Genomic DNA, 26,822 nt, shown 5'->3' on the forward strand with positions numbered 1-26,822 from the left:
AAAATGAATATAAAAGATTCTTCTACACGTAAGAGTGAGAGCTATCAACCTGTAGAAGAATATTCCTATCAGTCATTTTTCTATACATTGTAAAAGAAGATGTATCTTTAGATCACTAGTACAAACAAAGGAATATCAATATATGGCTAAATAAACAGTGGTCTAAGCAAGAATTCAATGGTACATATTTTAAAGTGTGCAATTTATAGCACGTTTTCTATGGAACGTGTCTACAATATAAGCACATTGGGGAGAGGATATAGCCTAATGGCTACGGTGGTCGACCACAAATCTGGAGAACTGGGTTTGAGTCTCGGCAACGACGCTCAACATCCTGTGATTCTGGGCAAATGACTTAATCTCTCTGTGCCTATCTAAAATGAATGTGTCCTTATGTAATGCAACTGGTGCTCATGTAAAGCGTTCTGATACCCGATACCTTTGGGTCAAGTTTGCTCTACATAAAACTATGGGGAAAAAACATAGGCTAGTACAGGTAAACGGTATATGGTGCACGCACTTAAACCCTAGCTTGTCCACAGTTATCAGTGTATTTGCAGGGAGACAGCAGTAACAGTTTTAGCATCCACACACAGTGCATATGTCCATGTGGGGATGGTTTTGTATTGGTACAACAGTGACATGTTGTGATTTTCTTATCCCAAGTTTCTCATACTTTAATAGTGCAGACTTAATGGCTTGTTTATTTGTCGTGTCTTGCAGCAAGGTGTTTCAGTGCTGCATTTCAGAGCAGGGTGTTCAGCAAAGCATGTCTACCTTTATCATTGGCAAACATTTCTCATAATATTTGTTTTCTGGTGACTGCTGTAAATATATGAAAAGTTTCAACTTCAGTACCTGTTGTTTTCAGGCCAGTTCTTTTATTTATTTTAGATTGCCTGAGTGGGATGCTAGAGATTTTGATGAATTATACTTCTTTGTAATTTCTCATGAAGTAAAGAATATGGACAGGGGATGAAGTGGTAATGTTCCGACAATTTACAGGAGGATGCAGAATTCACAGTCGATTAGTAAGGTCATAACATGGCTAACACACAGTTTTACAAAAGGTTTTTAGACATGTTAGCATGTTTAGACAAATCAGCAAGGCACTCCGAGTGCAAGGCTTTCTCTAAAAATGAAGCGGACGCACTAGCTGAAGGGCTTATATTCAACTGCAAAATATATGAATTTCATATAAATATGTTTAAGTTTCAACAGCAATTACAAAACAGTAAGCTAATTCTTACAGATTACAAGTTTATAATTCTATCGCTGCATATCACTAAATGGATAACTATGAGGCAGTTAAAGTGCTCCTAATCTGATGAATCTGGGCTGCTAATGACTAACACATTTTAAGGAGTGAAAAAACTCTGAGATGTGACAAATGTTACATATGTTTGGGACTAGAAAGAAATAGTACCAAAATCACACTATATCTGACAAATAATAATATGGCTAATAATGACAGTATATTAAATCGGGCCACTTAAACTGCATGCCAGGAGAGTAGCTTACAAGGTTCCATAATATGACAAGCAGAGAAAAATAACAGTTTAACAATAAAGTTCATTTGGTCAATGCCAAATCCCTGAGAATAGAGGCAAGCAGAGATGTCTAGCACTCTATAAAATGACCAAAATAATGTGTATTTGAGCGACAGAGAGTGTGAGAGTGAGTGTGAGTGTGAGTGTGAGTGTGAGAGTGAGAGTGAGTGTGAGTGTGAGAGTGAGTGTGAGTGTGAGAGTGAGAGTGAGAGTGAGAGTGAGTGTGAGAGTGAGTGAGAGTGAGAGTGAGAGTGAGAGTGAGAGTGAGAGTGAGTGTGAGCGTGAGCGTGAGCGTGAGAGTGAGAGTGAGTGTGAGCGTGAGCGTGAGAGTGAGCGTGAGAGTGAGAGTGAGAGTGAGAGTGAGAGTGAGAGTGAGAGTGAGTGTGAGAGTGAGTGTGAGTGTGAGAGTGAGAGTGAGAGTGAGTGTGAGTGTGAGTGTGAGTGTGAGTGTGAGTGTGAGTGTGAGAGTGAGAGTGAGAGTGAGAGTGAGAGTGAGAGTGAGAGTGAGAGTGAGAGTGAGAGTGAGAGTGAGAGTGAGAGTGAGAGTGAGAGTGAGCGTGAGCGTGAGAGTGAGAGTGAGAGTGAGAGTGAGAGTGAGAGTGAGAGTGAGAGTGAGAGTGAGCGTGAGAGTGAGAGTGAGCGTGAGAGTGAGAGTGAGTGTGAGTGTGAGTGTGAGTGAGAGAGAGAGAGAGAGAGAGAGAGTGTGTGTGTGTGTGTGTGTGTGTGTGTGTCTCTCTCTCTCTCTCTCTCGATCTATATATATATGAAACACGCTACTTTTATCCCGCTACAATGACCTTTTAAATTACTTTACTCTACATGGTGTGGCTGCAGACAACTTCAGGGAATTGTAAAGTAAACAAACGTGCATTCTTCCTCCATATCACATTTTACAAATTCTTAAAAGTATACTCTTTACTTTAGACTGAGCAAATTTCACTGTGAACTGGGCTTCCTTGCTCCAAGGCGATGGCATGTCAGGGTTCACCATTGGTGGTGCTACTGTAGGTTCGCACTGGTCCCAGAATGTGTACTGACAGAAGACAAAGTTGGAGAGATTCAGTGGTAACCCAGTGGCTTCTTTTATTTTCACCTTAAAAACAAATAGAGTAATTGTTATAAATTGTTTACCAATTATCTTCTCAAGTTTAATTTTCTAAATGTCACATTGAATTGATGGACAGAATTCTGAACATTGTGATACATTCAACCTCTGGTTACAGATCTGGGTTAAATCCATAATTTGTTTGCTCACCATACCACCCCAGTTTGGACCCAGCCATATGCATGTCAGTCTTGACCCTGCTCCCCACTGGAACAATCTAGCCCAAACAACCACGCCAGGTCCTCCCTGTACCAGAAAACAAGCATCCTGGCAAGGGTTTTGGGGTATCACTCCTCATAAGCCATACTAGCTTGAATCCAGTGGCATTGCGAGCACGATACCCACCTCTGGCCTTCCCCTTCCCACTTAGGACGACTATAGCAACAGATCTGAGTTAAATCCATCATTTTTTTGCTCACCATGCCGACTCAGTTTGGACCCAGCCATATGTAAATCAGTCTTGTCCCTGCTCCACTTGGTAACAGTCTAACTTGTCTAGCTTGAATCCAGTGGCACAGATTTTTGGACATGGGTCAGTGCCACTTTACTGCTGGAGGAACTGGAAATTGTGCTGGGCTCCCTTCAGTGGTCTTAGCCTTCATACATATGTACTAGTACTTCAAAGGTCAATCAGGCTATGGCTAAATCCCTCAAAGAAACACAAAACACACAAAAGTGTTCCTTGGCAGACTGAGGATTATGGCGCACTTTCTGGCGGTTTTAATTTGTTTAGATCTTCCATTATCTCTAGCTGCCTGCTCTACCCTACTATTACTTATTTTTTCAGTCATAGGAAGATCTTTGGTTCTCAGTGTTTTAGGCCCTTAACAACATTGTAAATGCATACTTTACCCATTTTGATTTAAAAATGCTTCAGAGCATTTCGACCTTGTCTCTTATTTGGTGTTCTCTGACATTAGCATGAAATCCAGCTAACAATAATATGCCCTTATGGCACAGTGCATAAAGGTTAAAAATTGCATAGTTAACAACTTAGAAAACTGAGAATTCAGAATATGAGATTTAATCAGGTTAGACCTCTTAAACTGAATTCCAAACTTTCAAAGCATCACTTGGTGTTGACAGAAAAAAAAGTCGCCAGAACAGGCATGTGTCCTTAAGTAGCAATGCAAATATCATACTTTGATCAAATAGTATCCTTTTGGAAATCTCTATAGCTGAAATGGGAAAGTACATAACTTCCACAAAATAAGATCAGCAGCTGTCGCTGCTCAACCTGACCCATTTTGTGTTTCAATTACACCGTTCATGTCCGTCTGGATTTACAAGTTATTCTCCCTTTCAATCTTTTCATATAACAATAGACATATTTCAAAATACATAATTATGCATGTAGGATGGTAATTAAGTGGATAGGCTTGAAAAAAAAAACAACTTAATAACGATTGAAAAAGCATCTTAATGCAACATCTTTCTTCGCTTTAAAATATAAATCAAATTTTTGCCTGTCTACCAATTTACTATGTCCTTTGTCCTGCTTGGTGGAAATGACAATTATTATTAGGGTTACAGAAATAAGCTAATTTGTTTGTAATTCATTACCCTTTGCTGCATTATAAAAGATAAGTGAAAATTATAAATTATTTTGTACTGACCCGACAGGTCAACTTTTTTGCACGATAGACAATTTCTCCATTGTTGTCCATAACTTCAAGACTTCCGCTCTCACTGGAATTCTCGGAAGAGTCATCGTCTCCCACCAAACACTCAGGGACAGCACCTGTGACGCGCATTACCTCTACATGAAGTCGGCCTGCGACCTAGAATGTATAAAGACATACATATTAAAAAACCTTTTAAATAATAATATTAACCAAGGAATTTGTTTACAGCATTAAGAACCAAAGCAGATGAGTTAGCACAGACTAAAAACATTTTTTTTAAGCGAATCAAATTCAAGAGATATTTAGCAAGATGCAGCAGAATGGTGAGCAGTTTTGAAGAATAGTTCGTACTATTTGTACACATGTAAAATTATTATACACATCACAAAATATTTTAACATACTTTTTCAGAGGAACGTTTTTCATCCTGACTTTTAACTTGTTCTCACTTAGCCCTGCCCAACAATTTGAGCCCTTACAGTAAGAGAGTTATTGATAATCAAGAGTCTGTGAAGCCCTAAAGATCATCATCATGATTGGTATTAAAAAAAATACTTCCTTCTGTAGCAACACAAAATAAGGGGTGAAAATTTTGCGATGGCTCAAAATGTGTTCATCGTCCTCGGTAAGAGGTGATTTTCCTTGCAACATATTGTTAACTTTGTTAAATAAAGACATGAGAGAACTTGGCGCTGATATCTAAAACGAAAGCAACAAACCATACTCTTAGGCAAATCTCATTTTAACATCAGCTGAAACCTTGTTCAACGGATCACCTTGGTTGCTTGCTGCAGAGATGTATTTACTTTATTTCAATGTGTGTGGTTGGTAAGACATTCACTTGGTCAGTCTGAAATTTACCTCGCCTTGCTGACTGATAATAGGCACGGCATACACCAATTTAACATCATAGAAAAGGCACTCCAAGAAAACATTTGCTACACCAATTAGGTTATGGTTCTCCTGAGCTTCATAGAAGGGATCCCCTTTCTTGGCAGCAGGTTTCTTATTCTGAAATATGAAAAGAGGTATACACAATGAATTAAAGTCTCCAAAAATATCCCTGAAAATAGCTGCTTAACAACAAGGCATAAACAATTACAGTAATATAATACTTCTGTATGTGTGTGTATGATTTGTATGTGCACAGAAAGCGACATTTATTTTAACCATAATATTTATAGGAAGACATGCAGTATGCATTTTCCAGGATATCTTCAAATAACTGAACATACAGAACTAAAAGCATTACTTTTCTGTTGCCCAAACGAAAGGGGCACACCTGAGGTTAACAGAAGCAAAATACAACTCACCCAAAGATAAAAGGGATTAGGAGAAGCCCAATGCGTACGGCACAAGGTTCCTAAAGGTGGGAAGTGCTCACAAAACTAGTTGGTGGCATCTTTTTGGCAGCCCTATTTTGCCACCATCCTGTTTAAAGATAGTATGATCCATTTAAAAGACATTTCTGATAGTTTTGATGATGTGTTAGAAACATAAACCAAGTAGGAGCATCCATTGTTGTATACAAGTATCAGTCTGGTGGACAGAAATTCAATATTAAAGGAGTTCTGCCCTCGCCATGCAGCAAGACCTAAAGAAAGCCTGTATTAGGGTTTGCTTGCTGCTCTGTTTCACTGGACTACTTCACCTCAATGCAGCGCACTGATGGCTTGTTTGGAGCCCACCTCTCTGCTTCACCAGGCTCACCAGAAGCAGGAACCATCACTTGGGTATGCAGCAACCTTTTCTTAGCTAGTAGGGTTAATACTCTACAATATAATTGAGAAATTGGGGTCATATTCCGTTTCCAGTTGAAGACAATAACTGGTTTCAAAGCTCCAAGACATTTCTTCACTAGGAACCACTCCTAGGCATAATATGCCTCCAGTCTAACCCCCAGGACAATTATTTCAGGTTTCAGCAGTTTGGGGTATCCCAACAACTTTTTAAAGCTCTTGGCCACCTCAGCCCAAACAATGCTTTAACCTGGGACAGTCCACCTTGTATGCAAAGAATCCCCTCACTGCTACACAGCCCCTCCAAAACTGTGGGCTCATATTTGGGTCGATGCGGTGCAAGCGTGATGGGATATAGTATCACCCATATAAGATCTTAGAATCTATTACCCTTTACCTTGACATAGGAGCAACCATGCATATCCCAAACTAACAGATCCCACTATTTCTGCATGATCTGCTCAACCAGTGCCCTCTCCCATTCCACCATATGTCCCTATTTAGGACATACATCAGTGCTCAGCAATAGAATGTAAAGGTTAGAAATTACCCCTTTAGAGACTATTAGTATGTAAACACTATTTCCAGTTAGATTCCATCTCTGGTGGCAGCCTGCTTTACTTTAGGCGTTAACCCATATGAAGCTCACTACTGACTGGTGTATTTGGGATAAAAAGGGCTTTCTGATGCAACTGGGCAGGTGCTGAAATACACAATGGACTCTTGGCAGAAAGTTTATCCTAACTGCATTTATCGTCCCGACCGTAGTGTACACCAATGTAACATATTGAATTATTTGAGTTGGATGGTAGTACAAGTAATAAAGTCACCAATTTGTTAGGTCCAGGCAAAGTTTCAATGATTTACACCTGAGCTCAGCCACTGGTAGCTATGGCACACAGCAGCCAGGCTTAACTTAGAAGAAATGGGCAAAGCATTTAAAATTATTAAAACAGAAGTAAAAAAATAAAAATCAATAAAACTCCCACACCAATATATAAATATAGAGCAAAATGTATGAGTTACTTACCTTCGGTAACAATGTATCTGGTAGAGACGTTGTCTAGCCGCAGATTCCTTAACTTAGAATATCCCCAGGCGTGAGACTGGATCCGGATTTTTTTTTGCAGCAGCACCTCTGCGCGCCGGGGGACCGCACCACGCGTCCCCGCCCTGACATTGTCCTCGTATGTGATGTCACCGAGATCATATAAGTTCCTCCCGGCGTGCTGATGTCAGTTTTCTTTGGAGAAACGTTTCCGCAGCACAACGCGGAGCCACCATCTAAAAACTGTGAAAGTATGGTAACAGTGTGTGAGGAATTAAAATTCCATGAATAAAGAAGGGGGTGGTGGTGGAAGACACCATCCTGAAGACAGAATAGACACCGCCTACACATATAAGTGGAGGCTGTGACAAAGAGCCCCGCAGGTCAAGTGGAGGCCCCTTCCCGAGTGCAACAAGGGAAGAACATTGCAACAGACAGAAATAGACTGATAGTGCCATGTGGAACTGTGCCGTCCAGTAAGAACGGAACACAGAAAGAACAACAGTCCACTGTAGGAAAGAAAGAGAAGACTGGCCTTTCCCCTCTGAAAACAAAGGTAGGAAACAGCACAACTGACCCTCAAAGAGAATGACCACGAGGAGACTAGGACCCAGAGGCAGTAGAGCAGAATGAAAGGAAGGAAACTGAAGAGGAAAACAAACCTTCCCGTGAATCAAAGGTACCATATAGCAGAAAAGAAGTCCCTCAGCAGAGGTTAACTATATATGAAAGCACCAAGGGGGGTGCAACAACCTGAACCCCCTGAAGATAAAAGCCAATAGTAACTAAAGAGGCCAGTGGAGAACACCACCAGAAAAGGTCCTCGCTGAACAGAGAGGATGGGTGGGCGTTAAGGAATCTGCGGCTAGACATCGTCTCTACCAGATACATCGTTACCGAAGGTAAGTAACTCGTACATCTGATAGAGACATCTAGCTGCAGATTCCTTAACTTAGAATAGATACCACAGCCATACCCCAAAGTGAGGCGGGTCTGCGACAGGACAACAGAAAGCGCCAGGCATGTGATCCGGCAACAGAGTGACGGATAAAGGGGAAAAACTGTGGCAGAAAGTCCGACAGCAACCCCAGTAGCTCGAAGAGCAGAAGTCCCAGGATAGAAGATACCAGACAACATGCCAGAATGGCACCATACCATACCAGTATAGAAATGATAGGTAGAACGGTATGATCCCCAGAAGAGAGAGAGAGAGAAGGAAGGCTTACTCTCCGCATAAATGGCACACTAAAGTGCATTAACCCAAGCTTGTAATGAACTTGAAGGGATGCAACCAGCGCCTAACAGACTAAGTTATAAAAGGAAGCTGAAAGTGCCAGTGGCAAGTGCCCAAAGGCAAGCCAGAATCTGAGCAATGCATTGGAAACAGCCAGCAGGACAAGAAAGCAAGCCAAGCGCACACCCAATCCCAAAAGGATAAAGAGGGGCAATAGCATCAACCTCCAACCCACTGAAGCAGGTAGAATATGTCGCCGGCAAACGGCAATAGAAACCTTAAAGTGCCTTACACAGGAACAGAAAAGCGCCCGACCGGGCAGCATGAAGCCAAAGGGAGGAAAAACCACAATATAGACTTGCAGACAGTAATCAAAGACCACTGCCATCAGAAGAACTGTCGCACAGGCGTGGCTTTAACAAGAGTAGGCAAATCCGAAGGGAAAGGCCAAAAACACCAAGTCAACGAAAGGTGGAAAGAGTCTCAGAATCCAAGACCAACACTCCAAAAGACAGGGACAGCGTCGAAACACCACAAAGGGAGCATATGACAATTGGAAAATCACTCCAGGAAGAGGAAGCAAGAAGGAACCTATGGCAACTTGCAACTACCTAAAAAGGCTCCCCACACATAGAGATATTAGTCCAAACTTCGCAACCACAAGAGGTGGCAATGTAGAAAGAAGAAACCAAGGCAACCAGTATGTAGACATAATGAACATGCCGGACTATACCTAGCACATTAAAGGCAGGTAGAAGCTGTTTGCAAAGAGAAGACCATGAAACCTCCAAAGAGGTGGATAACCATGGCCAAAGCCGATGGCACCAAGGAAAAACATAGAACACCGTACAACGGACCTTCAATCGGTGCATGGAGCCCACAGGATCTCCAGCCCCAGGTGAGATGAGGAAGGCTCTATAATAGCGTACAAGTACCCCACATGGAGTATGTATACCCCGGACAACTGGGGACACCTCTTAGGGCAATAAGCCAGGCCGAAAGATTGCAGCAACGAACCGAACCCATGAACAGAGTTCCGGGTCGTAATGACATTACCGAGCTGAGCCACCTGCTGAAAACCACAAGCAGAGGACACAGCAATCTGTGGAACACGGCCACAGAAGGCCAACAGGCACTGAAAGCAAAACGCACCTAAGAGGTGCTAATAAAAGGGTAAACACCCTTGACCACATAAAAAAGAAGAAGCCGTAAGGCTCACTGCGTATGTTAAACACAGAGTGCATCTAAAGGCTCACTGCCTTTGTTAAACACAGAGTGCATCTAAAGGATGCAAAATCAAAAAGTACCACAGAAGACAGACCTAAAAGGGAGGGCAAAAGCCCGCCAGCAGCCAGTGAACCGCCGACTCGGTGTGAGCATCAAAGAGCAAAACCCCATCAAAGGGTAAATCAACCAGACGTTCCCGGATAGTTTCAGGGAAGACACTATCTCGCAACCAAGCGCAACGCCTTAAGGCAACAGAACTCACCATGGCTCGGCCCAAAGAATCCGCAGTATCTAAGGCTGAACAGATTATGAATTCGGCCAGGTCGCGGCCATCCCGAATGGAGTGAACGAGATCAGCACGAGCAGCTTCGGAGGTTTCAGTAAGCAAAGACTCTGCAGAGTCCCACAGGGCAGAGGTAGCCCAATCCAAAACACACACAGTATTTAACGACCTTAGGGCCGCACTAGTGGATGCAAAGACGTTCATATCCCAGGATTCAAGCTACCTGGACTCCAGAGAGGGTGGAAGTGTTAGAGGGGGCAGAGAAGGAAAGGCAGTCTGCAACACAAACCCCTGCACATCAAGATGCACAAAAAGACAGACCGGATTATGTGGAGCTGGGCGGTGGCGGTGCAAAACTGAACATGCCACCGGATCACATGAAGCAGGTTGGACCCTAGTACCCAAGAGGGCACCATAAAGGCAAGCCTCAAAATGCTAAAGCGGCTCCACATTGCCGGACCCACGGTGGAGGACCTCCAGCAAAGGGGTCCACCGACAAGGGGGTAGAGAGGGTTTGCATAATCAAAATGTGGGTGGCCGAAGAGACCGCTCTCAAAAAAGCAGCAACAGCTTCGGTAGCTCTCCGCGGAGGGCAAAACAGCTCATCAGTGGGGGAGGGTTGTAGGCTGATCCTCCCTAGACACTGAGGGTGCGCCCAATGCCCCACGAAGGGAGCCCCATGGAAGAATGAGTATCCTGACAGGGCTCTTGGGGAGGCGAACAGACTGCCGGATCTGGGAGCTCCTGAGGAGGCTCCACAAATTCCAAGGGGGGCACTGGAAGCACTAGTTCCGGCGACGCCAAACCCTCTCCAGAGGCCTCTATAGAAGAATCCAGAACTCAGCGTCGACACCGCATCGAAACAACACGTGTTGGCGCCAATTGTGCCTCATCAGACGCTGATTCGGCAGCCTCCGGTGTCGAGTTGGAGCCGTCCGGTGCCTCCCCCTCTGAAGAAGAGGTCGCTGGGGCTGGCGAGGCAATCTGTGCCGGCTCCGCCTCATCCATAGCGGGCTCCGATTCCGGAAAAAGATCGGAGGGGAGCCTCTGGTGCCGGGACGGCGCCGACCCCAGCCCTGGACCGGCAGCCGCCTGCCTGGAAAGCTGGGGTGTGCTCACGTCAGGGCTATGAGCACAGGCACCACCTGCGGTGCCACGAGGAGCCCCGCAGGGCTTTGCAGCACGGAAAAGGCGCCGTGGGTCGAAGAGGGGGACCCAGGTGGGCTGCGCCGTAACGACCCCACGTGGAGCGTAGAGTGGGACCCAGCCGGGCCGCACCCTGAAACCACATCTCCGATGTTCCTGGGAGGCAAGTCTCAATTGGCGCCGGGGGCGAACCTGCCGGTGAGTCCGTCGGAGACTCCACAGGAATGGGGCATGAAAACAGGCCAGAGGAAAAGAAGGAAACTGATGTCAGTGCGCCTGGAGGGACCTATATGACCTCGCTGACGTCACGTACGAGGACGATGTCAGGGCGGGTTCGAGTGGCACCGTCCCCCGGGGCGCAGAGGTGCTGCGGCAAAATTTTTTAGAACAAGTTTCACGCCCGGGGATATTCTAAGTTAAGGAATCTGCGGCTAGATGTCTCTATCAGATTACATAAACAAGACACAAAAAAAAAACATCCAATAAGGGGAACAAGAGATATGAATTTTTTAATATTTCAAAGAAAAGGCAGCAAGAAAAAGTAAAGCATCAATCAGAAATTACTGTTAGTTGGTGACTGGGATCTAGGCACGATTTTAGGCTGAGTAAGTGTGGGTCGGAAACATCAATCAGGTTCGTCCTGGTTAAAGACTTTACCTTCAGACTTAGTCTCTGAAATGGAAATCAAAATCCTCCAGCAGGGCAAGGTAGCAGGCTGTATCTGGCATATTCCCTTCAAAATCGAATAGCTGTTGAGCGAGTTTAGGCTGCAACTGTTGGTTCTGGGAGGAATAACTTTAAGTGGGAAAAGTCAAATTTTGCTTCCATGAAGTCCTAATCAGTCAGATACCTTCTCCTGGTCAAGATTTCTTTTATGGCCTGGTGGGACTTCGGACACGGTGCGAGGGGAGGTGGGGCCCATGGAAGACAGACTGGGAGGCGTCATTGATGCACCCCAGAGAGGTTGCCATAAAAGCGAGACTTTGCTTCATCCAACTCAAGATACTACATCGAATCTAATATGACCGGGACAGGCTGCAGAAGATGGGTAGGGCGGAATCTCCATTCTGTTCGACTTGCATTAAGGCCAAAGATGACTTTTTCTACACAGTATGGTCATGTCCCGAGATACAGTTGTATTGGACACAGGTATTCGAAGTAATGGGTGCGGCCCTGGGGGTGACCATGCCGATGGGCCCCAAGTTTGTGAAACTTGGAATATGAAGTGAGGTAGACATCACCAGAACACAGCTACTTTTCACCGCCTTCGGAGTGGTGGTCACCAAGAGGGAATAACAAGGAAGTGGGAGGTTGCCAACAAGCTAAATTGTGGTTTGTTGTTGCACAGCGGAAGCTCCTCAATCTTACACGGCCGAATTTGATTAAGCTCACTCAAGCGAGGTCCGGTCTTCCGACCCACAGAGGGCCCGCGCTTCGCCAATTTCGGGCAGCCGGAACTCGCCAGTTTCTCTGCTTGTCATTGCAGAGTGTTGCGGCTGGGGCATCACACAAGGGGGAAGTCTTATCAGTTATCACTGTAGACGAGGGGTCTATTTTTAGCCCCACATGTGAGTCAGCTAATTAAAACGCACCGCACACGCTGCTCTATACGGGGAATCCCTATTTAGCGAGCCGGCGCCTGAAGGGATAACACCCTATGGGGTAAGTCTTTGTTTGCAGAAGACACACCCCAGGTGCTCAATAGCCCCTCAGAACTTCAGGGGGCAGTTCCATTGTATTGAATTGATATTTACCAGATATATACCTCAGTTTGTGTGTGGGAGTTCTGCTCCCATGTGTGAATGGACTCAATGGATTATGATGAAACTAGGGAATATATGGTGGAGGAGGAGGTTACTTACCTCCCCAAAGACCAGTTCTGTGAGGTGATGGACGCTTCCAGACTCAGGGCTGTCTCTCAGGTGACAGCCCCCCTGAAGAGGAGACTGGCGGCACTCCATGTGCAGTGGCAGCAACCCCTCAAACCGAGGGACGATATTAACGGGCCCCCGGCCACTCTACCTCCAGGGCAGGTAATGGCTCCACCGGCTACCCGACCCCAGAAGGTAGACAAACGCCAGTGCGGACGACCCTGGGGTTGATATCCAAGCATTTGGACGCCTCAAGATGGCTTTTTTGAATGCTCAACCTATCCCAGAACCCCACACACCAGGTACCTCTGGAACAGCCCCACTGACACCACCGTAGGCGGATGAAGGGGAGGGAGATGATTCTCCCAACATGTCGGATGGACACTGTTCTAGACCGAGGTGCCTGACGACCATCCGCCTGGGAGGGTCAGACCTCCCCGCAGACACAGGACTCGCGGCGCAAGGGGATATGCTGGATCCAGATGATCTCCTACATCCGAGATCCATAGACTGGTGTCCTGCGTCAAAGGTGGCGGCCTACAAGTGAGAGGTTGTCTAAAGACAGAATGGCCCCAGCCTTCTTTGGAGCAGAAAGTGGCTACCACACTGGAAATAGAGCCCAAAATTTCCTCTTTCCTCGCCAAGTTTTTCCGTGACCCCAAAAAGGGTATTGACCGGTCCTGGCGTTAATGTCAGGATAAACTCCTGGACATCGCTGGTCCATTGGCAAAAATTATGAACATGGCGGAGGACGGCAAAACCTCTGGCTCCCTCATATCCCTGGAATTGCTATCCAACTGGGCCCAAAAAGCCATTATCTTCCTGAGGAACACGAAATGCGTGATCTCTACGAGAGGTGTAAGACACTTCTCATCAAAATTGATTCCAACTTGGGAGAACTTTCTACATCTGAGGCAGGAACGACAGCCCAGGGAAACCTGTTTGGGGACTCGTTACTTAAGGAATTATGGAAGTTTGTAAATACATATAATACCCTTGACAAGGCACAATCCTCCATCAAACAGGTGTTTTACCGCAGCTGGTCGAGGTAGGGGGCTCATCCAGATGTCCTTTTCAAGCAGCCTCCAAAGGTGGAGACTCCAGACATGGCCAATGGCAGGACCCGGTCAAGTTTGGTAATTTTTACTAGACAAAATCCTACCCCCGTCGTCGCGGAGGCAGGGGTGGGCAAAGGGGCAACTTTAAAAATAACCAAGGTAAGAGTACAAACCCAACAGGGATTTCAATTGGGGGACAACTGCCCATTTTTAAAGCGAACTGGGAAAAGTCGTCCTCAGAAGCATGGGTAATACAAACAGTGGGGGTTTTCCATATCGTGTTTTATGGCACTCCGTCCCAGACCCGCCCACCTACTCCTCTGACCTTTCCACCCGAACAAAGGACATTGGTGAGTCAGGAGGTGGCCAACCTTTTACAGAAAGGGGCAATAGTGAGATCGGCCATTCACCCCAGTGGCTTTATCAGCAATCTCTTTGTGGTGGAAAAGAGGGCTCAAGGCATCAATCGAGTTAGAGCTCGTACTACGAAAGGGACCGGCCAGCGCAACCAGCTAAGTAGATTGCAAATGCTCCAACATAGTGTATAAATTGTCCCCAGGGGTCCTCAGGACAACATGACACAGGCCTGCAGGTACACTCATCCCAGCAGGTCTCTGTCCATTTCAAGGGGTCGCATACACCCACCAGCTTTTTAGGTCTCGACCTACAGCATTGATTTAGCAATGTATGTTTGTCGAGATTATAGTAAGGGCTTTCAAAAGTCTACCCAAACTGCCTGCGAATCGGGTACAGTTCATGTGAGCCAGGCGCGTGCACATCCCAGCCACATCGCACACCATCTGTCTGAGCCTCAGCATCAGACTTCAAAGGAAGCCGCTCCCCCGCCCCGCATCAGACTTCAAAGGAATCCCCCTCCCCCATGCAATGCCGAGAGCTTGTTATGCCCTAGTCCCGACCACCTATCTCTGAGTGCACTTTCCCTACTCCCTAACACAGGCTTCTCCACTATAACCCTCTATTCGTTAATTTTACTCAGCTCTCATCTTTAACCCAGCCCACAGAGACACACATACACACACACCCCGCCCCCACGCCGCGCAATGCTGAAAGCTTCACTGACACTTTCACTTTAATTCTCTTCTGGAAACGCAAAATGCGTTCTTTCACTGTAACATGTCTAAAATTATTTTAAGGTAAATTTCACACCGTTTGATTTAAAGTGTAACAATGCATGTGCCTAAATAGTAGTACAGCTTTTTCGGATGAAATTGGCGCCGAAAACTCTCCACGACAAAATTGGTCTCAAGAACCAAGAAAAGTTCCGGTGTCGTCATTTTGCAGCACTCATTTTAAAAAATCGGAAATCCTACTTGCTACAAATAAATATAACTTAATTTGAGCACGAATTGTGAAATGTTAAAAGTCACTCTGACAACAACAATGCTCTTGGAAATTCTCCTGTTAACTTTAAAACGGCTCTTGGAATGGCTTCACGGCTGAGGAATGCGCCTAGCCCGTATCATTTCGTTCTATCGGACCTGAACCCGCACCAAGTAAATGAAAACAACTGCTTTCAGAGACACCGTGGCCCAACCTCACTCACCCTCACTCACCTCACCCTCACACCCTCACCCCCTCACAACCCCCTCACCCACCCTCAGCCCCCTCACCCTCACACACCCTCAGCCCCCTCACCCTCAGCCCCCTCAACCTCACACACCCTCAGCCCCCTCACCCTCACACACCCTCAGCCCCCTCACCCTCACACACCCCCTCACACACACTCACCCTCACACACACTCACCCTCACACACACACTCACCCTCACACACACACTCACCCTCACACACACTCACCCTCACCCTCACACACACACTCACCCTCACACACACTCAGCATCACACACGCACACACTCTCACCCTCACTCACCCTCACACACACACTCACCCTCACACACACACACACACTCACCCTCACCCTCACACACACCCTCACCCTCACACTCACCCTCACACACACACACTCACCCTCACACACACACTCACCCTCACCCTCACACACACCCTCACCCTCACACACACCCTCACCCTCACACACACCCTCACCCTCACACACACCCTCACCCTCACACACCCTCACCCTCACACACACCCTCACACACACACACTCACACACACACACTCACAAATGTAAATGTAAATGTGCTGGACTTGTAAAGCGCACAGCTGCCCGTAAGCGTCCCGGCGCTTGCTTAGGGAACCCGTCCTGGTATTCCCCTGTGAGAAACCCCGGCAGGGTGTCCACAAGGTGAAAGCCAGGCATCCCGCCGCGAGGGGCCGTAGTGGAGATTAAGCAAGCTATTGCCCAGAGTCGCAGAGTGTGACCCCGTGAGTTGAGTAGGCACCAGAGCGAGAATTGTCAAGTCTGTGGAATTTTGAGCCCGAGACCCGCCGAGGCGGGGAATCGAACCCTGGTCCACGGTCGATCTCAGCTTCCGGGTCTGCCGCCTCTAACCACTGAGCCACGCTTCTCCACTACACACACACACACACACTCACACACACACACTCACCCTCACACACCCCCTCACAGCCTCATCCTCACACACCCTTTCACCTTCACACACCCTCACCCTCACACCCCCTCACCCTCACACGTCCACCCTCACTCACCCTCACACGTCCACCCTCACTCACCCTCACACCCGTCACCCTCACCCTCACACCCCCTACCCCTCACACACCCTACCCCTCACACACCCTACCCCTCACACACCCTACCCCTCGCACACCCTACCCCTCGCACACCCTAACCCTCGCACACCCTACCCCTCGCACACCCTACCCCTCGCACGCACTCACCCTCACGCACGCACTCACCCTCACGCACGCACTCACCCTCACGCACGCACTCACCCTCACGCACGCACTCACCCTCACGCACGCACTCACCCTCACGCACGCACTCACCCTCAGGCACGCACTCACCCTCAGGCACGCACTCACCCTCAGGCACGCACTCACCCTCAGGCACGCACTCACCCTCACGCACACACTCACCCTCACGCACACACTCACCCTCACGCACACACTCACCCTCACGCACACACTCACCCTCACGCACCCACTCATCCTCACCCTCACACACCCACTCACCCTCACCCTCACACACCCACTCACCCTCACACACCCACTCACCCTCACCCTCACACACCCACTCACCCTCACACCCGTCACCCTCACCCTCACACCCCCTCACCCTCACAACCCCTACCCCTCACACCCCCTACCCCTCACACACACTACCCCTCGCACACCCTACCCCTCGCACACCCTAACCCTCGCACACCCTACCCCTCGCACAGCCTACCCCTCGCACACACTCACCCTCACGCACACACTCACCCTCACGCACACACTCACCCTCACGCACACACTCACCCTCACGCACACACTCACCCTCACGCACGCACTCACCCTCAGGCACGCACTCACCCTCAGGCACGCACTCACCCTCAGGCACGCACTCACCCTCAGGCACGCACTCACCCTCAGGCACACACTCACCCTCACGCACACACTCACCCTCACCCTCACGCACCCACTCACCCTCACCCTCACACACCCACTCACCCTCACCCTCACACACCCACTCACCCTCACACACCCACTCACCCTCACCCTCACACACCCACTCACCCTCACACACCCACTCACCCTCACACCCGTCACCCTCACCCTCACACCCCCTCACCCTCACACCCCCTACCCCTCGCACACCCTACCCCTCGCACACCCTACCCCTCGCACACCCTACCCCTCGCACACCCTACCCCTCGCACACCCTACCCCTCGCACGACCTCACGCACGCACTCACCCTCACGCACGCACTCACCCTCACGCACGCACTCACCCTCACGCACGCACTCACCCTCACGCACACACTCACCCTCACGCACACACTCACCCTCACGCACACACTCACCCTCACGCACACACTCACCCTCACGCACACACTCACCCTCACGCACACACTCACCCTCACGCACACACTCACCCTCACGCACACACTCACCCTCACCCTCACCCTCACGCACACACTCACCCTCACCCTCACGCACCCACTCACCCTCACCCACCCACTCACCCTCACCCTCACACACCCACTCACCCTCACACACCCTCAGCCCCCTCACCCTCACACACCCACACCCACACACTCACCCTCACCCTCACACACACACTCACCCTCACACACACACTCACCCTCACACACACACTCACCCTCACACACACACTCACCCTCACACACACACTCACCCTCACACACACACTCACCCTCACACACACACTCACCCTCACACACACTCAGCATCACACACGCACACACTTTCACCCTCACACACACACTCACCCTCACACACACACTCACCCTCACACACACACACTCACCCTCACACACACACACTCACCCTCACACACACACACTCACCCTCACACACACCCTCACCCTCACACACACCCTCACACACACCCTCACCCTCACACACACCCTCACCCTCACACACACCCTCACCCTCACACACACCCTCACCCTCACACACACCCTCACCCTCACACACACCCTCACCCTCACACACACCCTCACCCACACCCTCACCCTCACACACACCCTCACCCTCACACACTCACACTCACACACACACACACTCACCCTCACACCCACACACTCACCCTCACACACACACTCACCCTCACACACACACTCACCCTCACACACACACTCACCCTCACACACACACTCACCCTCACACACACACTCACCCTCACACACACACTCACCCTCACACACACACTCACCCTCACACACACACTCACCCTCACACACACACTCACCCTCACACACACACTCACCCTCACACACACACTCACCCTCACACACACTCAGCATCACACACGCACACACTTTCACCCTCACACACACACTCACCCTCACACACACACTCACCCTCACACACACACACTCACCCTCACACACACACACTCACCCTCACACACACACTCACCCTCACACACACACACACACTCACCCTCACACACACACACTCACCCTCACACACACACACTCACCCTCACCCTCACCCTCACACACACCCTCACCCTCACACACACCCTCACCCTCACACACACCCTCACCCTCACACACACCCTCACCCTCACACACACCCTCACCCTCACACACACACTCACCCTCACGCACACACTCACCCTCACGCACACACTCACCCTCACGCACACACTCACCCTCACGCACACACTCACCCTCACGCACACACTCACCCTCACCCTCACCCTCACCCTCACGCACACACTCACCCTCACCCTCACGCACCCACTCACCCTCACCCACCCACTCACCCTCACCCTCACACACCCACTCACCCTCACACACCCTCAGCCCCCTCACCCTCACACACCCACACCCACACACTCACCCTCACCCTCACACACACACTCACCCTCACACACACACTCACCCTCACACACACACTCACCCTCACACACACACTCACCCTCACACACACACTCACCCTCACACACACACTCACCCTCACACACACACTCACCCTCACACACACTCAGCATCACACACGCACACACTTTCACCCTCACACACACACTCACCCTCACACACACACTCACCCTCACACACACACACTCACCCTCACACACACACACTCACCCTCACACACACACACTCACCCTCACACACACCCTCACCCTCACACACACCCTCACACACACCCTCACCCTCACACACACCCTCACCCTCACACACACCCTCACCCTCACACACACCCTCACCCTCACACACACCCTCACCCTCACACACACCCTCACCCTCACACACACCCTCACCCTCACACACACCCTCACACACACCCTCACCCTCACACACACCCTCACCCTCACACACTCACACTCACACACACACACTCACACACACACACTCACCCTCACACACACACACTCACCCTCACACACACACACACCCTCACCCTCACACACACCCTCACCCTCACACACACCCTCACCCTCACACACACCCTCACCCTCACACACCCCCTCACCCTCACACACACCCTCACCCACACCCTCACCCTCACACACACCCTCACCCTCACACACACCCTCACCCTCACACACACACACTCACACACACACACTCACACACACTCACACACACACACTCACACACACACTCACCCTCACCCTCACACACCCCCTCACAGCCTCATCCTCACACACCCTTTCACCTTCACACACCCTCACCCTCACACCCTCACACCCCCTCACCCTCACACGTCCACCCTCACTCACCCTCACACCCGTCACCCTCACCCTCACACCCCCTCACCCTCACACCCCCTACCCCTCACACACCCTACCCCTCGCACACCCTACCCCTCGCACACCCTAACCCTCGCACACCCTACCCCTCGCACACCCTACCCCTCGCACACACTCACCCTCACGCACACACTCACCCTCACGCACACACTCACCCTCACGCACACACTCACCCTCACGCACACACTCACCCTCACGCACGCACTCACCCTCACGCACGCACTCACCCTCACGCACGCACTCACCCTCACGCACGCACTCACCCTCAGGCACGCACTCACCCTCAGGCACGCACTCACCCTCAGGCACGCACTCACCCTCAGGCACGCACTCACCCTCACGCACACACTCACCCTCACGCACACACTCACCCTCACGCACTCACCCTCACACACTCACCCTCATACACTCACCCTCATACACTCACCCTCATACACTCACCCTCACACACACACTCACACTCACACTCACCCTCACGCACACACTCACACTCACCCTCACGCACACGCACACCCTCACGCACACCCTCACGCACACACTCACCCTCACGCACACACTCACCCTCACGCACACACTCACCCTCACGCACACACTCACCCTCACACACACACACTCACCCTCACACACACACACTCACCCTCACCCTCACACACACAATCACCCTCACATACACAATCACCCTCACACACACTCACCCTCACTCTCTCACACCCCCTCACACCCCCTCACCCTCACACCCCCTCACCCTCACACCCCCTCACAGCCTCATCCTCACACACCCTTTCACCTTCACACACCCTCACACCCCCTCACACGTCCACCCTCACTCACCCTCGCACCGTCACCCTCACAACCCAAAACGCTCACCCCACCCCCTCACACCCCCTCACCCTCACTCTCACACCCACTCACCCTCACACACCCTACCCCTCACACACCCTCAGCCAGTCACCCTCACTCACCCTAACATACCTTTTCACCCTCACACCCCCTCACCCTCACTCTCACACCCCCTCACCCTCACACACCCTACCCCTCACACACCCTCACCCAGTCACCCTCACTCACCCTAACATACCTTTTCACCCTCACACCCCCTCACCCTCACACCCCCTCGCTCTCTCATACCCCCTCACACCCCCTCACCCTCACACCCCCTCACCCTCACATCCCCTCACCGCCCCTTACCTTCGCACACCCTCACCCTCGCACACCCTCACTCACCCTCACACCCACCCTCTCACCCTCAGACACCCTCTCAACCTTACACGCCCTCACACTCCCTCACAGCCTCACCCTCACACACACCCTCACACACCCTTTCAACTTCACACACCCTCACCCTCACACCCCCTCACCCTCACACGTCCACCCTCACTCACCCTCACCCCCGTCACACCCTCACAACCACACACCCTCACACACCCTCACAACTTCACACCCCCACACACACCCTCACACCCTCCCACACCCTCACACACCCACCCCCTCACCCCTGTCACCCTAACACCACCGCAAAATGACGTTCCCACTAGCAAATTCTGACTTTTGCATCACCATGTGATGGACTGCCATGCTGCTAATGTCAGGGTCAGCCTGTCTTCCCAAATATTCTATTTTTAACTCTATTTGTCTCCTGAGCACTGCTGGAGAGGTCTCATATGTAACCTTGCATTTGGAACAATGTTTATGCAAGAGGCCATCAGTCCTAGAAGTGAGGCTACATTTCACGCAATTGGGTGACTGATTGTCCTGAAGATATGTCATCTGTTCCTAATAGAAGAAACGTTCTCCTCTGAAGGATACACTCTTGCTTTTATAGTGTCCAATGTTGCCCCTAGAGAAGTGAATGTGTTGCATTAGAATGGATATTGATGTGTGTTCATTGATCTGTAGACCTAATCTGCTCAGCAATTTCAATGTCACTAGGAAGTCGTGTGCTACCTTGTGATGGCCGTGTGCTTTCAGCAGCCAATTCACTAAGTAAGGATAAATGAATATTCCTTTTCTTTTTAGTTGAGGGGCTACTACAGCCCTGCATTATAAAATTGTGTGTGGCACAGATTTTAGGCTAAATGGGAGTACTGTGTATTGATAATGAGCGTTTCCTACTAGAGATAGCAGAGATTATCTGTGGGAATGAGCTATAGAGATGTAGAAATAGGAGTCTATTGTGCACATCCAATCTTATTCTCTCAGTTGCAGGCAAATTTGATGAAGAGCTAACATTCATAATTTTTTTGGGGGTTAAATTGGATTGTGTTTCTTAGATCTAACATGGGTCTGAATTCTCTTTTTGGTCCTGTTTCATTATTAGAAAATAGCAGCAGTACATTCCAACACGTTTTTGTTTGAAGAAAGAGGTTCGATAGCTCCTTTCTTTAACAGGAATAATGTTTCTTTCCTGAGGACAGATAGTTGGTACTTTGCAGTCGGATTTGGTGGGAATGGCAGAGGGTTGATTTTGAAATGTAGAAAATATTCACGATCTACAATATTTAGTACCCATTTGTCTATTGTGATTAAAGTCCACTCTATCATATTCAAGGATACAGCTCCCTCTACTGTAGTGGGAACCAGGGTGGCAGGGGCTGAGGGACTTAAGTTGTTACGCATTGTACAGATAATTGCCTTCCTCTAGAAGATGGAGATTTCCACTGGGTTAAATTTGTTTTAGATGTTTGGCGTTGGCATGGGATACTGCTACTGTTGCGTACTGCAGAACGAGTGAGGGTTTGGGCCCTAAGCTGATAAAATCTATGATCTCTTGATCTGTACTGTGGTTGTAAGAATTTCTTCTGTTCTTGAGACAGATTGCTTTCACTGTCTCATTTGCCATCTTTTGCATATCTTCCTCTGTGTGCTGGCTAAAGAAGGTATTCCCACAAAAAGGAAGATTCAGAATATTTAATTGTGCTTCTGGTTTTAGAGTTGTTAAACATAGCCATGCAGATCTTCTGGCCATGCCATGGCAATATCCAGTTGCTGCCAAATCAGTAGAATCTATTGCAGCCCTAATTATTTGGTTGGCCATCAACAAATCTTCTTGCAACATTTCAGTATAATCCTGCTGATGGTGTATTTGTATGTCTTCAATAAGGGTACGCATTCTTTCACATAGATTTCCAGCGCCAGTGCCTCAGCTGACTCTGCCATTAGAATCCCTACACTGATGACACCCAACAGAGTTGCACCTTTCAGTGTAGGTACATTAGACAGTTGTAAGTAAACCAGGCTCTCTGCAGATGCCCCCCACTTTGCGACCCCATTTGGACTACTAGATAGATTTTCGAATTTGACAGTGCTCTGAATCCTGCTAGCCAGTTTCCAGAGCCAGTGCTCTCTCTTTAAAACTGTTATGTGTGAATTTGCAATCTCAACTGACAAGAACTTTACCCCCTTAGATAGACCCTAGATTATGCTACCAGCGGTACTCGGGGCATAGGTGGTAAAGAGATCCCCAGGGCTGCAGCATAGTTTTGTGCAACCCTGAGTGACTCAAGTAAACTACTGATAGTATTCCTGCCATTGCAGACTGCAAGAGCAGTGCACACTGCTCAAACTCAACTGTGCCCTCAATAACCAATGTTTTTAATATAGGTCAGGCATCCCTAAGGAATGCCTCTTCAGCCCAGGAGGCAGGGTGCGTTATATTAAAGGTGAGGGCAAACAAGTGTAAGCCTATATGTCCCTATAGTACTGTTTTCCATTGGAAACTACTATAATAATTAGCTGTCCATAGGATTAGAGGCTGCCACCCGGGTATTCTTGAGGTTGGCAGCTCCATTATGGCACTAGCGAAATATGTCAAGTTAAGTATCAAACAATATGCCTTCTCACTCCCGACAATAATCTTGTGCTCTGGGTGACATACATGCACCCAGGTGCCTACCATTAAAGGTTTCCCACCTGGTTGCCTCAGCTTCTCTATGCTCTGGGTGGCCAGCCCGCGCTTCCCAGGTTTACTGCCGCCAAGACAGGATACTGACCTCCTGCAGAGTCAGAAACAAAGGTTTGGGCAGGAAAGAGGTCACACCTCCCTCCTCCCAAGCAGGCCAGTGAAGTGGCATATCAAGGAGGTGAGCTCCAAAGGCTGCACCGCCTCTGATATGCATCAAAACTGACTCCCAGTGGAGGAAATAGTCCTTCCCCTACCCCAGGCACATTTGCACTGAGCAGTTGGGAAATTAATTATGCAAGGAGGAATACACCCCCAGAAGGCTAGCTACACCTCCAGGGTCAGCAGCCTGGTCTGTACACTAAACTTTATTTTCTGCCATCTTTAAGAGAGGCGAAATAGAGGGTTCTGGGTAGAAAAGGTGAACACCACCCCAGATGTACTCACCTCATGGACAGATTAGCAGCAGGGACTAGCTGCCCGTTGGCTATTAGCTCACACACCCCTAATTACCCTAAATCTAGGATTTAAGAGACCCCCCTGACACCAGAACTTCAGTTCTGAAGAACCTGCATCGAAGAGGACAGTAGAAGAAGAGCCCCGCACCAGCAACAACGACACTTGTCCAAAGAAAAAGAGGGATACCTGGCACCTTTGGCAATGCTCTTGGACCTGCCTGATCGAGACTCGTCATAGGCCATCTCTCATCCCCCCCTCCCACCTGACAGAGGGACCCCTGTGGAAGCCTGAAGCACCCTCACACTCCCCTGGAAAAGTGGCACTAGTCCCCTGCAAACTGCAGGTAAACGCTCTGAACCCAAAGAATCGCTGGCCATCAGGCCCTCCAAGGGATCCCCCTAATACAGATGGTATAGTGCATTGTGGGAACTGTATTCCTGCTTTCCACAAAGTTACAGCTGTATATAAAGAGGGAGCCTAATTAACCCATAATAGCAAGAAACAACTGGCCCAGGGATAGATTCTATTACTTCGTCAACAATAGTTTATTAATTACTATTGGACCACATTTGCTTGCTTAACATAATGATTTTAATAATTATATCGAAAGACTACTCGAGATAGCTGTAAATCAGTTCCTAATATTCATTTTTCTATTTCAAAATAATGCTAATACCCATACTATTTAAAGATTACAAAAAGTATGCACTCTTTCCTCATATATTATTTAACAAAAATTAATGGCGGCCCACGTCTTGTTTTTTTATGCTGGGTCCATCTTATAGGTCGCCCACCTGTGTATTCAATCAACACACGCCTAATGTCTATAAACTATATATATATGTTGTACTGTTGAATGGTGTTTCTTGTATCAATATTTCTTTACATCTGTTGTGGAATCCAAAGGAAGAAGTCAACGCATTCCGGCCAGGTAACTTCGGGCCTCCTCAAAACTACACAACGCGAGTGATTCCTTCATTTCAAAACATAAAATCATCAGTTTTTAAGTGTGAAAATATATCAGGTGCTAGTGCATATACGTTTTCATTAAAAAAAGCTATTAGTGTTCAATAAAAACAGTCATACTCTTTTGTGCACAAGGATTGACACTGAAGTTACAGGCAGCTACGGTGTTCCGCTAGGCAACTCGACATCAAAGTTACTTTCAGCACTGTTTACTGCTGTCAAGGCTGGTTGGTTGCCAGTCCGGCAAGCGACCCTTTCACTTGACGCTGCATTAAGAGTAGGGCTCCCGGTTTTATGGTATTTATTTTTTTGATATTTCCGTCTGTTTTTATCCATATTTATTTTTTGCTAATTTTATCTGTATGTATGCATAGTTATTTTTGTCTTTGTGAAAAAATGAAGCTGAAATTAGTATATTTCCACATTTATTTAACCAATAAATATGCACTCATGCTTGAATGCCTGCCAGGTTTCAGTGCTGTGAAAACCCAGCTGAAGTTAAATCAATCCACTTATATGAAAAGATGCAAATTTCAGTATCAACCTGGTGTATATTTGCTTCTGTTAAAGCCTTGTTACTAAAATCCCTTTCTTTTTTTTAAAACCCTTTCCTATCAACCCACACAGCTATTGGCTTGGCGGTCATGGGAGACAGAATTTAGAATTATTTCCCAAAAAAAGCCAGTTTCCGTTTTTATCCACATTTAAAAATAAATACAGTCACGAAAATACATGTTTTCTGTCTGTATTTATCTGTAAAAATCAGTAAAAACAGAATACATGGAGCCCTAATTAAGAGGGAATTCCAGCCGACCTTCGACAGATGTCAGCAACCACACCATTGTTGTCTTTTTGCATCTTTTCCCCCAGCAGCACCGTTTCAGCTCCCGCTGCCCTTGTTAAGCACCAAGGACAGCTCTGCACCCAGGCTCCACGGGCCAGGTAAAATTTAACTGACTGTTGTGGCTTGGTCCTGGGACCTGTTTCGCCTATACCCTGCAAGGGTAAAAGGCAATTCAACCTGCAAGTGACTGATTCTCACTTGTGGTTTATCCCCTTGACCACAATGTTAAAATGTGCACTGTAATATTTTGCACTTATTTTCTACTGCTTCAAAAAACCATCACTTCAGTTAAACGTACGATATTCAGTTCATTTTGGTATCTAAATTACAATACAAATCAACTCTATTTTTACAAATTGGTCTTGGATTTCTCTTGAGTCATGCCAATTACTTATT

The 26,822-nt window shown here is 48.4% G+C and overlaps 1 protein-coding gene across 4 annotated transcripts in view; it reads right to left on the reverse strand.

Moving 5' to 3' along the window:
• Positions 1-26,822, reverse strand: part of KIF13A (kinesin family member 13A) — an 836,323-nt gene that overhangs the window by 243,741 nt on the left and 565,760 nt on the right. For all 4 annotated transcript variants that reach the window (XM_078687977.1, XM_078687975.1, XM_078687976.1 and 1 more), the window contains 3 exons: positions 5,142-5,291; positions 4,272-4,436; positions 2,470-2,643 (listed from right to left, as the gene is read on the reverse strand). In XM_078687977.1, coding sequence (XP_078544103.1) covers positions 2,470-2,643; positions 4,272-4,436; positions 5,142-5,291 — 489 coding nt within the window. The remainder of the gene's footprint in view (positions 1-2,469; positions 2,644-4,271; positions 4,437-5,141; positions 5,292-26,822) is intronic.

Source organism: Lissotriton helveticus, chromosome 4_1, assembly GCF_964261635.1.
Source record: "Lissotriton helveticus chromosome 4_1, aLisHel1.1, whole genome shotgun sequence".
Lineage (NCBI taxonomy): Eukaryota > Metazoa > Chordata > Amphibia > Caudata > Salamandridae > Lissotriton > Lissotriton helveticus.